Source organism: Crocodylus porosus, unplaced genomic scaffold, assembly GCF_001723895.1.
Source record: "Crocodylus porosus isolate Cpor-Errol unplaced genomic scaffold, CroPor_comp1, whole genome shotgun sequence".
Lineage (NCBI taxonomy): Eukaryota > Metazoa > Chordata > Crocodylia > Crocodylidae > Crocodylus > Crocodylus porosus.
In genome coordinates this window covers 59,562,171-59,576,166 of record NW_017728907.1, presented here as the reverse complement: position 1 = coordinate 59,576,166, position 13,996 = coordinate 59,562,171, and the positions used below count along the sequence as shown (strand labels likewise).

The 13,996-nt window shown below is 46.7% G+C and overlaps 1 protein-coding gene across 8 annotated transcripts in view; it reads left to right on the top strand.

Moving 5' to 3' along the window:
* The first annotated feature begins 9,159 nt into the window (after positions 1-9,159).
* DOCK7 (dedicator of cytokinesis 7) overlaps positions 9,160-13,996 on the top strand; it is a 150,914-nt gene continuing 146,077 nt past the window's right edge. For 6 of the 8 annotated variants that reach the window (XM_019531557.1, XM_019531556.1, XM_019531554.1 and 3 more), the window contains exon 1: positions 9,315-9,482. In XM_019531557.1, the coding sequence (XP_019387102.1) occupies positions 9,445-9,482 (38 nt within the window). In that variant the 5' untranslated portion in view covers positions 9,315-9,444. Of the gene's footprint in view, positions 9,180-9,314; positions 9,483-13,996 lie in introns of those variants that run through there. The other 2 variants (XM_019531555.1, XM_019531558.1) reach the window with 2 other exon arrangements.

The following is a 13,996-nucleotide window of genomic DNA, read 5'->3' as shown; positions in this document are numbered from 1 at the left end:
GTACTTGGGATACAAATGCTTCCCTTTTCAAGGGATGAAATAATCATGTTGTTTACCTATGAAATTATTAGGTAAAGAGCAGGAAGTGCAGTTTACTTTCTCTTGATCTCTTTGTAGTGAAAGAGATTTCTCTTCAGTTTCTCAGCCTAATAGCTGCAGAAATTTGATTTGATCAACATTAATGAGCTTACACACCCAGTAGGATGTCAGGACTTGTGACTCTTATGAAGCTGCGCCACTGACTGAAGGAGAGCTTTAGAAGGAAGTCAGGACGTTTAAATTCTACCATCCACTACAAGGTAGATCATTATACTGCAAAGCTTGGAGGAAGCGTGGCAAAAGAGTTTAAATAAGGAGAAATAGAGACTCACAGGGTTCTGAGGGTTACCTGGAAAAAACCTTTTCAAGTATCAACCATATTTGTCATCTTTGTGAAATATAAAATACAAAATAAACCCCAAACCACATTAACCTGGTTTTAGAAAGCAACAGTTTGTTGCTGTGATCAAGAAAGTATATATGTCTAGTTCTTATTTATTATGGCCTCTACTGACTGCAATATACACACTGAAATTGACTTCAGCCATTAAGCTGGTATCCTAGAAATTCCTGGGATAGAAACGTGGGTGGTTGTTACTTTGGCTCAGCCTCTGAGCTACGTACACCATATTAATTGATATTGCCCCATTTGATTTTCTTTTAATAATTTGAAATTTTTCTTTCCAGTTGAAAATAAAATGTCAGTATTTTTGGACTACTTCATGTATGAAGTTAAGCACGCAGGTATGTTTTTGCAGGATTTCACCGTAGTTTGTACCCTGTAAAAATGGTTCAAAAGATTTTACAGTCAGACACATAAGCAGAATATCTTCAAAACTATGATTTGTTAAATTGTTCCAAAAAGTACATACAGAATAGGTATGATTTTGCCTCTCCGTCCCACACAACTTCTGCCCTCACTCTATATAAGACTCCTTCTTCACCAGTATCTTGATAATCTTCAAGCATTTTATATAAATTTTGTATATGTTTTTATGTGTGTGTATCCCTGTAAGCAGCCAGTATACTTCTGCTTCAGAACACATTGGGTTACACTGACCTCCATCTCTACCGCTCACTCGCCTGCCATGTCTTTAATGGGAAATGGCTGTTCGGGAGAATGGATGTTCTTGACTGGATGATCTGTTTGGCCCTATGGAGGTTCTTCTGCAGAGTTCCACCATCCCTACACCCTGTTCCTCCCTCCCTCCCTCCCACCTGAGGGTCCGGCACGTAGGGCTTCTTCTTCAGAGTTCTGTCCTCCTGCAGGTTCTGGTTGTATTTTCCCATGCCTATGTTGCCAAATGCCAAGTGCTCTCAGAGTTCTCCTTTTAAATTGCCCACTTCCTGCTGTGGACCCATCAGGGCCGGTTTCCTGGAACATGTGTCCTTGTGCTCCTGAGATTGCCAGCAGCTGTGGTTCCCTATGCTCTGGAGCTACACTGTACATCCAGACCTGGACAGGTGAGTCCCTGGCCAGTATGGCTGCCCCTGTGGGAGCATGGCAAGAGCTGGGACCCTTAGTATATACATTGGATTTTGTTCTTAGACTTTGTTGGATCTTACTTCTCTGAGAACACAGTTTGACTTTCAAAGCTTTACTTGCATTTGCCACATGGCAGCTAGAAAACCATCTTTTAATGATGAATTTGGCAAGTCTGTTATTGAATCAGTGGAAGCCACTGATCCCTACAATGCCATTGTGACAGACAATTTTGTGGACTGTATCTGCATTTAACAGGTCGCCAAGCATAAATTTTGTCAATCTGTTCTTCATAAGGTTAATAGCTTTTATTCGCTAGAAAATAAAATGTGTTTACAACAAAATAGCTCTGCTTTTATATATGTGGAAGTTGAGGTAGAGTGGTTTAGTGACTTGTAGCAAGTCAGTGGCAGTACTAGAATTAAGAGTTCAGGAGTTCTGCTGCCTGTTAGTATTATGGAGACCAAATCTGTTGATGATATGAATGATGGCATTTAGCATTATTGGAAGCACGCTAGGGACCAGATTTTTTTTCTTACAGTTCTTCGGTTTTTCCTTTACTTCTTTTGGTTAATTTTCCATGCGCAAAAAGATTGAGTGAATTTCTAGTAGCTGTTGGTCTTTCTTAAAAGGGCATGTATACATTTTTAACAGCCTCACCTATCTCATGTGATACAAATTCTTTGGCAACAAAGTAGTAGGTTCTTGCTGGGCTTCAGCTATCTGAATAACCAAAAATGATTCTATTATTTTTCTGATATTTGCTTGTTGAGGCTTACTGACTTGAGTGATTTTGTTTGTATCTGGACCAAGTATATGGAGAAAGTATACTTCTCTAAAATTAATAACTCTAACTGACCCAGTATAAATAATGGTATAATCCATATTAGATAGCAGTCTCCTTTTTATATCCATTTTATAGCTTGGAAGCTTAACTATACATTCTTCTCCACATGGGTAGATTTTATACATCAGATAGGATGAAGATAGCATTCTCTTATCTCTATTGGTGTCTCTATAAATTTACCTTTTTCAATAAGATGAATAATGTTTGTGTTATAAAAAACAGATTTTTTCCCCCGTGCACATGAAAGACTCTTTATGCTAACATATGGGTGACATAATAGCCCTGAGACAGACAGCAGAAGAATTCCTCTGGCACAAGTACTACACAGAACAGCTATGGGCTGTCATATGCAAGTCCCATGTCCCCTCCATACTCCCACCCTTCCCCCCCATGCATAGGTGCTGTGTCAGGGCAGGAAGGGAACCCAGCAGCATATGTGGTACGGCTGCGCAAAATTTTGCCGGCCATTTCATTTTGACACTGTTTCAACCAATTTCAAGGTCGAAACAGCAAAATCAGATTGAAACAAAGGACACTGAAATAGCCTTGAAACAAAATGAGGCTAGTTGAAACATTTTGACCATAGGCTGGGGATGGGAAGTCAGTCCAGCTGGGTTGACTTCCCATGCCCGGTGCTAGATCCCCATCCTCTGCACTAGATCACACCAGGGCAGCAAGGCAGCTCAGCTGGGCTGCTTTCCCATCCCTCGTGCTGGATCATGTGGGAGGGCGGGAGGCAGCCCAGGTGGGCTGCTTCCCTATCCCTGGCACTAGCTGGGCTGCCTCACCAGCCCGGTTCGATCTAGCACAGGGGATGGGGAAGGAATCCAGCTGGGCTGCCTCCTGCCCCCCGTGCAGGTTAAGAAAGCAGCTCAGCTGGACTGCCTCCCGCCCCCTGCACAATCTAGTACCAGGGATGGGAAAGCAGCCTGGCTGGGCTGATTTCCCACCCCCAGTGAAACATCAAAACAGCCTTTCTGTTTCGACGCAATGAAATGGAACAGCTGTTTTGACTCGAAATGAAATTCGAAATGGAACGCCGTTCCGTTGAACTGTCAAAACTGAAGGTGAAACAGAACGGTGCCATTTCGCACAGCCCTAATATGTAGCTGCAGAGATTCTCAGTTATCAGCTATTGTGGAGCCAGCTGGTAGACAGCTGAGAGGGAAAATACCATACTGTCACAGGGCACTAAGCTGCCTGCTCCTTTAAGGGAAGACACTGCCTAGATAGAGGGCCCTAGCAGCCAGGCAGAAACCCCACAAGTGCAAGTTGCTGTGGCAGCAGGCTAATGAGGGAATTAGCCTGCACCTGTACCCAGTCAGCTGACCGGAAGAAAGCAGGGCCCTGGGCACATATAAACCCCGGGGCTGGGACTAGAGAGCTAGTTCTCTGGCAGCAGCCAAGGGAGAAGGAGCTCTCATAAAGGAAGCTACTTGAAGATGCTTGACTGCCTGTTCTGATACTGTAGGATTAAGGGGCTATAGGAGCTCACAAATGCTGGTGAGGAAGAGACCCATTAAGCTGAGAGAGAAGCCTGCCTTCTTAAAAAGGGATAGAGTGTGGACTCTGTGTTATTGTTGTGTTGTAGATCAGGGGATTGTGCTTTCTCTTGTCATTTAAACCAGTGGACTGAGCTGAGGCTATTGGGGAGGGGGAAGCATCATTGGGGCACACTACAGTGTAGAGAGCTCAGCACCAGAGAAGGCTCAGCGACAGGAGGCCAAGCTAAATGGAGGCCTCATAGAAAGGGACAATGTTTAATTGCCACTTGCAAGGCATGGGGCGTGGTAAAGGGTGGGGTTTGGAAGCACGCATGTAGCCCATAAGGCTTGGGGGTATTGTAAGGCACCTCCTGAGTGTGGGACCCAATAAGGGGTCCAACAACCCACAGGGTTTAGAGGAGTCTCTCAGGACTGTGACTGAGCAGCAACCAAGGGCAGCCTCCTGATTCATCATTTATACCAGCAAGACATGGCAGGTGAGATTAGTAGGTGCCCCTAGGGCAGAGCTGGCATGGTCATGGTGCCCTAGGGACATCACAGCCATTCCTGGCTATATTGTGACACATACACATACAGCAGCTAGCTTTGCTACCTTATAGTGAGTGCTGCATTGGAACAACCTAAGTGGAAGGTGAGTCACAGATGGTTTTGCAGCCACACCTCCTTGACTGGTGCCCTTCTCTTCTGCACTTCGTAGAGGAATAGCATGGATTCTCAACCATTACTGATTAGCTTTCTTATCATGCCATAAACAGTGATTTACAGTTGGAAGCGAATATATTCACAAACAATGCATATGAGCATATAATTTGTTATGGCCTATTATGCTGTATGTTGGTGTGGTATAAAGGTCTCATTGCTATTAGCCATTTTATCCATGAATGGCAAAGCAGCAACTTCTACAAGTGAAGTCATCCTAAAAGCACCCATAAAACCTTTTCAGCACAGGTAAAGTGATAACAACACTTCTTTACCAGAAGCAGAAGTTTTGCAGTTTCCAAGCATGAAGGACTGAAACATCTGGGACTATATATTTGCAAATGATGTAGGACTGAATATTGTCCAGCTTACATTTCAGAACTGGTAACTTCTGAGGGGAAGCAGAAAACATTTTGTGATGGCTCTTCAGAATGGAAGCTATTTTAAGTCTTGATCTTGCTAACATATACTTGTGTAAGTAAAGTAAATCATATGTGATAGTCTGATTGAGTTATCCTTAGGATATTACAGTCGCAGGGACTGATTGTAGGGACTTATATGCCTTGGGAGCATTCCTAGGAGTAAAGTTACTAGCATGGGCAAATATTTGTAGGATTAGGTCCTACAAATAGCTTTTTTCCTCATTTTCCAGTCATATGCAATAGGTCTTTGCTTGTCATTGCATGTGTTACATACGGTACTGCAATGTGTCACAGGCTCTAATCCTACCAGCATTTGATTAACTTTATTCATGTAGGTAGCCCCACTAACTTCAGTGAGCCTTAGCTTTCACCAGTGCAAATGCAATGTACAAACACACAGAAGAAGACTAATTGCAGGCATGTGTGAATCTAGGATTTTGAAAAGAGGGGTGCATGCAAATGGCGGGGTACTTCATCACATATAACACAATACGCATTTTTCTCCAGGTTAAAAAAAAGCAACAAAACTAAACTAAAACCAGTAGTAAAATGATAGGGGCCTAGAGCTATTTTACAGTATTTAGTTTGAGATTTGAAGTAAAAATAAGTATAACTTGACTAGAATGTGTATTAATTTGCTTTATCATATATTACATATTGTAAAGCATAACAAACTAGGCAAAAATAATCAAAATACATTGTTTCTTTAGTCTTGTAGTAATTAGATGTAATTGCACTTCTCTTTCAGATTCATGAAACAAAATCCACTCTTCTTGACAGTGCATCCAATGCTTCACTGAAACATATTTCCACATCTGAGTTAATGTTTTTAGAGTTAAAAACAGTCCACAGAGCTGTGACGTAGGGGGCATGTCTACACGTCACCCTACAGCAATGTAGTGATGTGCTATGTTTCTGTACAATGCGCTACAATGACTTAGCAATCACGTATGTCTACATGTGATTGCCAGCTATGTCACCATAGTGGTGCACTCCCCGGGTATAGTGCACTGCTACAGTGATGTTGTGGTGAAATTTACCCATGTGTCATGCGCATGGTGCAGTAACCACCCATACTACACCTTGCTTTAGTACTTCCAACAGGAGTAGGGCTGTGCAAAACAGCACCGTTTTGCTTTGACTTCTGTTTCAACGTTTCAACGGAACAGTGTTTCGTTTAGAGTTTAGCTTAGTTTCGAAAGCACTGTTCCATTTCATTTTGTCGAAACAGTTTCAATGTTTCAGCGCTGTTTCGACATTTTGCCCAGGCTTTATAGGAAGCACAAAACTGGAGGAGGAGCAGACTCCTCTGATCACAGGCAGATCGGGGCCCATGCCCAAGGAGGAGCAGCCCTCCTAGGGGCGTGGGCAGGAGGCTGCTACCTAGGACCGGCCCTGGGAGCTGAGCTGGTGGAGGGAGGTGGAGTGCAGCCCCAGCGCTGTGCTCTGCTACCCCCCACTGGGCTCAGTTCCTTGGGGTTGCAAGCCACCTGGAGGCGAAGAGCAGCCCTGGGACTGTGCCCCACCTCCCTCCACCAGGCTGCAAGCCACTGGGAACTCAGCCCGATGGAGGCGGGGAGAGCGCTGCGCTCTGTCCACCTCCACCGGGCTGGGTTCCCAGCAGCTTGCAGCCTGGTGGAGGGAGGATGGGCACAGGCCTGGGGCTGCACTCTGTCTCCCTCCACTAGGCACAGCGCCCAGTGGCTCGCAGCCTAGCAGAACTCAGCCCAGTGGCAGGAGGCAGAGTTCAGCCCTGGCTGTGGCCGCCTCCCACCTCCCGCTGCCAGGCTAAGCTCCATGGGGCTGGTGGAGCCGATTGGAGTGCAGTCCAGCGGCGGGAGGCGGACAAAGCTGGCACTGCGCTCCGATCAGCTCTGTCAGCCCCAGGGAGTGCAGCCCGGTGGCGGGAGGCAGGGAGAGCCCGGGCTGCGCTCCCTGCTGGGCTGAGCCACATGGGGCTGTGCAGAGCCGCTCAGAGCACTCCCATGCCTCCCACCACCTGGCATCTGCTTTGAAACTTGAAACATTTCGACTGGCCTCATCTCGTTTCGAGGCTGTTTCAAAGGCCTCTGTTTTGTTTTGATTTTGCTATTTTGAGCTCAAAACAAGTCGAAACAGCATTGAAACAAAACAGCTGGCGAAATTTCACACAGTCCTAGTACTAAAGCATGGCACCATAGCAACACGGAGCAAGGTACAGACTTGCCCAAGAATTACATTACGCAGAGCAGCTAACAACCAGAATTGCAGAAGAGAGAATAGCTTGATTAGTGAAACATTAAAGACTATTAAAAAAGAAACAAAGGTGGTAACACCTGTATAATGAATTTAGAAGACATCAGGTAGATTATGAGCCATGAAGTCCAGTGACTGACTCTCCACTGCCGGAATAGAAATGCTACTGCCATTGCAAGGCAGTTTGTTTTAAACTTTGGGTGGACCAGGAATTAAAGCAGGGTCCAACTGTACTCCCCTGGATCCACCCTGATTGCATGCAGCTGGAAAGATACTGCATGTGTCTTTTCACAGGAGAAAATGGATATAGTTAGATACAATCTCAGTGCATTAGAAATATTAATACAATGCCAACAGATGTAATCAGATGAATTAACTCCTGGCTGCTTTTAGACGCTTCCTTGATTACTATTAATAGTTTCCTGTTTTAGATTTAAGACACTACATAGGTTGAGAAACAATGACTTTGGAAAAACATCTTCTAGAATGTCATAGGTAACCATTCAATCTTTTTTTTAAAGCACCAAAATAATGTTTTTTTTCTTTCCACTCAAATGCATAGTTGCTGCCTTAATATACATATCAAATTGTTCTGTTAAAAATGGCACTATTTTCTAAATTAGTATTAGGCAGAGGCAGATGTTCAAAATTTTGGGGGGGAAAAATTGGGTAAAATGTTGGAGCTGTTAGCTGGATTCTGACCCTGATTTTAATCTTCTATGTGGCTGCAGGGCAATGTAAGCAGTCCTCTGCTCTCCTCTGCTGAAATGCTTGGGGCCAGAACTGGGAGGAGATGGATCTGAAGTAAGACTGGCATGTTTTTAGCACTTGGCCATACACAGATTCTGAACTGCAAAGTTTATAGACTGATCAACTAAGGCTGCTTTGAGGACTGCTCCAGCTTATTGATGGGTCCATTATGGATCCTACAGTAATCCAGAATCCAGGTATACTGCGGGTGGTTTAAAACCACCAAAAGACTGTCTTCTGAGCTGTAGTACAAAACATATCCTATTAGTCTTAATAAACTAAAGCTATTAGTTTATTGGTCTACTGTTAGGACTTAATAGTATTGCTGTTAAACAACATTAGGAGCTCTTGTATTGATAGCCTGTTGACAGTAGGCATGATGCCTATGCTCTCATCCAGCAACTTTGTCGTCTCAGACATTTGTCAAAAGGTTCACTAATGCAACCCCAGTCCAGTTTATGGTCTTCTTATAAAAAAACACGTGGTTTTCATTATTTTAATGCAAAACTTGTCAGTTTCCTCTCAGCTTTATCTTGCACTTTAAAGCCGGTTGGAAACCACATTTGGGGGTGTAAGACTGTAAAGCATAACTCTTTGTGAATCGAAGCCGGTAAATTATGCAAGAGGCAGAGATGGTGGGGAAGTGATATTGTTTATTGGACTGACCATCTAGTTGGGATAAAGCCTGACAAGCTTTTGAATGCAAAGCATTGTTCTTCAGCTTTGTGTTTGTAAGCTCGTCTACCTTTATCTCAACTGGGCAGTTGTTCCTATAAAACAGATCATCCCAAACCCTCCGGCCTCTTGCCTCATTCCTGGGCTAACGGCTGCACTAACACTACCACGAAGTATGGACGCGGCTCCCCACCGCCGGTGTTGAGTCTTGAGCCAACACAAGTCGGGTTGGGATTTCTCACCATTAAGAGCAGCCTCATCCAAGCTGTTTGCCTCTCACGGGGCGTGGGGAAAACACACGTCCCGGGGCCCGGGGCAGGGTATTGGATTCCACATTCATCTCCCGGTGACTCTTGAAAGCAATCGGGGAGATTTTAATAGGGTATTTCAAGAAAATGAAATCAATGACATCACATCATTTTTCCAACATGACGTAACATCCAAAAAGCCACCCAGCCGGAGTTGGCAAGCCAGGGGCCGAGCCATCGGACTTGTATTTTTGATCCTAACACGGGGACAATGAGGTTGGTAAAGCGGTGCGAGGCGCGCAGCCGGAGGTGTTTGAATTGCAGCAGGCCAACCAGGCGAGGGCAGGGCTATTTCTCGCTTGTCCCGCCCCGCTAAACGCCGGCCCTGCCCGAGCCCGGGACAATAACCCGGGAGCCGCCCCCACCCCCGCCGTATCTCTGCGAGCAACCGCTCGGCGGGCGGCGGCGGGCGGGGGCCGGGCCGTGTGGCTGCGCGCCTCTCCGCAGCATTACGGCGGCAGCCCCCAGCCCGGCCGCAGCCATGGCCGAGCGCCGCGCCTTCGCGCAGAAGATCAGCAGGTAACAGAGCGGCCGGGCCCCGGCGGCAGCCCTGCCCCGCTCCCCGCCTCGGCCCGGCCCCGCAGCAGCGCTGCGGGTTCTCGCCTCGCAGCGGACAAAGCGGGGCCGCCCCGCGCTGCCGGCCGGGGGCGGTGCCGGCCCAGGTGCGGTGCCTCCGGCCGGCCTGGGGTGCCGGGCCTGGCGGGGCGGGGGCCTGGGGAGCGCCGGCCCGTCCTTGCCGCTGGGGGAGGGAGGCGCGGGGGGGTTATGGCGCCTATGGATGTGCAGGCCCCGGGGAGGAAGGCTGCGGGCCGGCACCTGGGAGCGGCGCTCCCCGGCGTGACCTCGGCCTCAGCCCTTGCCTTCCCCCCCGCCCGGGACGTGCTCCGCGTCGTCTCCTGTGGCCGGGGTCGTGTTTGTGCGGCTTGCGGGACGTGCCCGGCGCCTACACATGTGACATTCCCGGGGGGAGGGGTGTACGTGTGTGCACATGCACATATAAGTGCATGGTAGTGTGTGTGTCTGTGTGTACATACTCACTAAGCTTTCTAATAAAATGTTTAATGCTCTGTGTGTGTATATTATATACACATACATGCATGTGTGTGTATAATACACACAGCATTAAACATTTTATTAGAAAGCTTATTATGTACACATATGCACGTGTGTGTGTGTACGTACACACATTTACATACACACGGCCCAAATTGCAGAGGGGTGGGGGAGGGGGGTGAGCCTCCCCATAAGAGATGAGAGCCTCCCCACCCCCCCGTAAGATTTAAAATTAAGATTTCCAATTTTATTAGAGCATCGTGATGGGCAGCTCAGTGTTTTTGCGGGACCCCCCCCCCCAAGAGTTAAAATGTAATTCAAACCCTGCATTCACACACATACACATATATTAAAAAAATCACTAATGTGTGTGTGCGTACGCACACACGCACATATATATGTGGGTATATACAGGCTTCCCCTGCTAGCCAATGGGGTTGGGTTCCTGAAAGTTCCCTTGGTTGGCAAGACAAAAGGCTTACGAGAAAAATGGCAGGTGGAAGGCTGATGTGCGGCCATGGAAAACCGTGGTTATTCGAAACTATACCACGGTAGCCAAAATGGTATACGGAATTTTAAGCGTGGATACTCAAATTGGCAAAACTATGGTTGGCGAGGGGAAACCTGTGTGTATGTTTATCTATCTATCTAGATATAGATATAGAATTGGTGATTTTTTTTTTTTTGCAGGAGAATCTAAGACATTCACTTGTCATTAGCAACTTTCTGTAGACTTTTTTTCCTAAGTGATGTTTCCAGTCAGCTGCCTGCCTCCAGGTGCAAACCAGGGTAGTGCTGTTGGAGACTGATCAGACTGTTTTAAGTTTTTTGCCTTTCTCAAAGCGGTGCAGACTGAAATTAGGTAGAGTGGCCAGTTCCACTGTTGCTATTCAAAAACTGTGGGCTGAAGTGAAAGGATTGTCACTCACTCTGCTGAATGAGAAAGCAGCAGTTATTGATGCTATTCATAGGAGAAGACCAAAAAGAGAGGCAGGGGGCAGGGAGAGTGGAATGTGGAGTCAATCCCTCCCGTTGCAGGCTGTGGGGTCAGGGGTGAACATGATGCTCTTCTCTTGCTGGACAAGTGGCTGGGAGACTAGAGGGACTTCACGTTTATCACAACATGCTATTCAGGGATTGACAGAAGAGAGCAAGGACCCTACAATTTCGCTATAAACTTCTTGTAATGAGTAGGGAGAGCTGACTTTTAGAGCTGCATTGATCTATTGGTTGCATATCAGAGCGGCACCAGTAACAGGAAAATAAATATTAACAGCCATCGGCTTTTTTTGGCTGATAATGTCACCGATAAATGCTGCGTGCATGTGCACAGCCACACCATGCATGTGGCCAGGAGTGCAGTCTGGCAGCTTGGAGAGCAGCTTCTGGCTGGTATATCTGTGGGAGGCGTTTGTGGTGGGAGGGAAGAGGCAGGGGGTGCAGATCAAGGCCATTATGGTGAGTGAAATAGTAGGAGAGGGGCAGAGGTGGGTGCTGCCCAGCCTGGATGATAAATGCAACCCTGGGAATGGAATGGACCTGTGGGTGGCTCATTCATGTACCCCTCCAGGGGAGGCATGGGGGTGTGTGTGCCCCAGATTTGTGCATGAGGTGAGGATGGGTTGCCCATTGTGGGCTTGGGGCTAGGGGCTGCGCCAGCCTCTTCCTGGCAGGGGGGGTCTGGGCTGGGGCTGCACTCTGGGCAGGCGGGGGTGTGGCAGGAGGCAGCAGCGCTGGGAGTGGGTTGCAGGGTGGGCTACAATCACCCCAGAATTGCCTGTAGCCCCCCTACTAGCATCGCCGCCTCAAGCACAACTCTGGCCCAGCCCCCCCCCACTGGCAAGAGGCCAGCGCAGCCCCTGGCCTCCAGGCTGCAGCAGGCAGCCCTCTCTAACCCTGCGCACACATCTGGGGGGACACACGCCCCTCCATGCCTCCCCCAGGAGTGTGTACAGCAGCAGGGAGCCACCCCCAGCATCCCCAGATGAGCTGCCAGTGGTGTCTGTCCGGCTCCCAGGTTCACATTCACTGGCCTGGCTGGGGCAGTGCCTGGCCCTGCCCCTGCCCCTGCCCCTCTCCCTCCTTCACTGTGGGGGCTTTGATCTGCATCCCCACCCTTCCCCCTTCTCCCGACAGACTTACAGGCTGGACGCTGCTTTCCAAGCTGCCGGGCTACATTCTTGTAAATTGGCAGTTAGATCAGTATTGGTAGATACGGTTGGTTAATAATCGGCCATTGGTATTGGCCAAGAAAATCTGCTTACTTTGTCATCATGGTATTTTTTTTCCTGTTTCTTATTCCTGGCAGGCTAATCAGGAAAGGGGATTTACAGCCCTGGAAAGAGGGTCAGTACAGTAGCAAGATGTTTGCCATCCTTTATTGGTTGCTAGTATTAGTGCTATTTCCTACCTCCTATATCAGGCTCAAGCTGGGTATGGTAAGTTTTTCAAGTCTAGTTACTAGTATGTTAATAAGCCAGGAAAAAGGTTGCTGTGGTGTCACCTTTGTATCCTTCTGCTGTCTGTAGTCATCGTTTTGATTGCTTTCTGCAATTCGTTGCTTTTAAAGACTATAGCATATGTATAGAGGTCACCGTTATGCCACTTGTAGGGAAGTTGATGGAGTTCCTCCTAAGTGTATGATATTTACTACCTATGCAAGCTGTAACTACACATGGGCTGGGTAATATACTATACTGCCAGTTCTTAATAGAGCAGCAACTCCCAACGCATAAATGAGTGGATAAGCCTTGGTCCACGTTTCCATCCTCCTCCCCAAGATAATTGGATAAAATGAGATCTAGGAATTCAGAAGCAAGGGAAGTATTTTTTTGCACTCATGCTGATCTATAAGGCTGCTTGCAGACGTTAAAAAAAAAAACAAAAACACACTTTACAGGAAGTGGCCACGTGTTACTTGGACCTGGCTCTGCAGCATCTGTACAGATTGGATGCTTCAGTCGGGCTTTTTGGTGCTTTTAGCTAAAGCTGATTCAATCAGCTGTTAGATAAAAGTGCCCAAAAGCCCCACTAAAGCACCTGATCTTTACAGGTATGGGGCAAGCTGGATTCAACTAAGGCGCTGCCTCTTCTGGGCATGCATGGGGCTCGGTGGAGGAACGCTCTGAGTTTAAAGTGCTGGGTTTTTTTTTCTTTTGTTTAATGTCTGAAAACAACCTAGGATGTTGTTTTCAGGTCGTAGAGACTGAGCTGTGGCCAGCAGACTGCACGTGGAGGTTCCTAGAACTGTTCTTGGAAGCCTGTCCTTGTTTTAAATTTCAGACTATTGTTTCAGGTAGAATCTGCAGGTTGCATTTTCACATGCTAATCTCCTGTTTGCTTTACTCATAGAAGTAGTCACACAGTTGGGCTTACTCATAGGAAGCAGTCACATTTATCTTCATTTGGCCTGTAGTAGGCAGTCCCAAATAGACTGTAGAATAGTACTGATAGGATCACTTAGTAGGAGGTGTGCAAAATTCCAAAGTTGAATTTTATAACAACTTTAAGCAGGATTATTTTGAGTATCTATTTTGCAGACTACCACACGTTATTTCTATTCATCAGATTTGTTGTCTGCTTTTTCAGCTACCAGTATGATCCATCTCAGCTCTATATCCAGAAAGTTAGTGTCACAAGTGATGTACGTTCATTGCTTTTATTTTATGATTAGCAACGGCTGTTGTTGCAGCTATAATTATTTTATAAAATATTTGTTAAAAATGGCTGTTCTTAGTGGTTGTATGCAGAGATGAAGTGCAGAATAAGAACTTTGTATCTCATTACTTTACCTTTTTTCTGGACACCAACAACCCTTCCATCCTTCTCAGCTTCCAACTGGTTGTAATGTGTTGCTTAAAATGAGGGACCTTATCTATACATGAAGTCCTACAAGTGTAATTATAGTTTCATAGTTTGTAGGGTCGGAAGGGACCTGAGCAGATCATCTAGTCCAACCCCCTGCCATGGCAGGAAAGAAT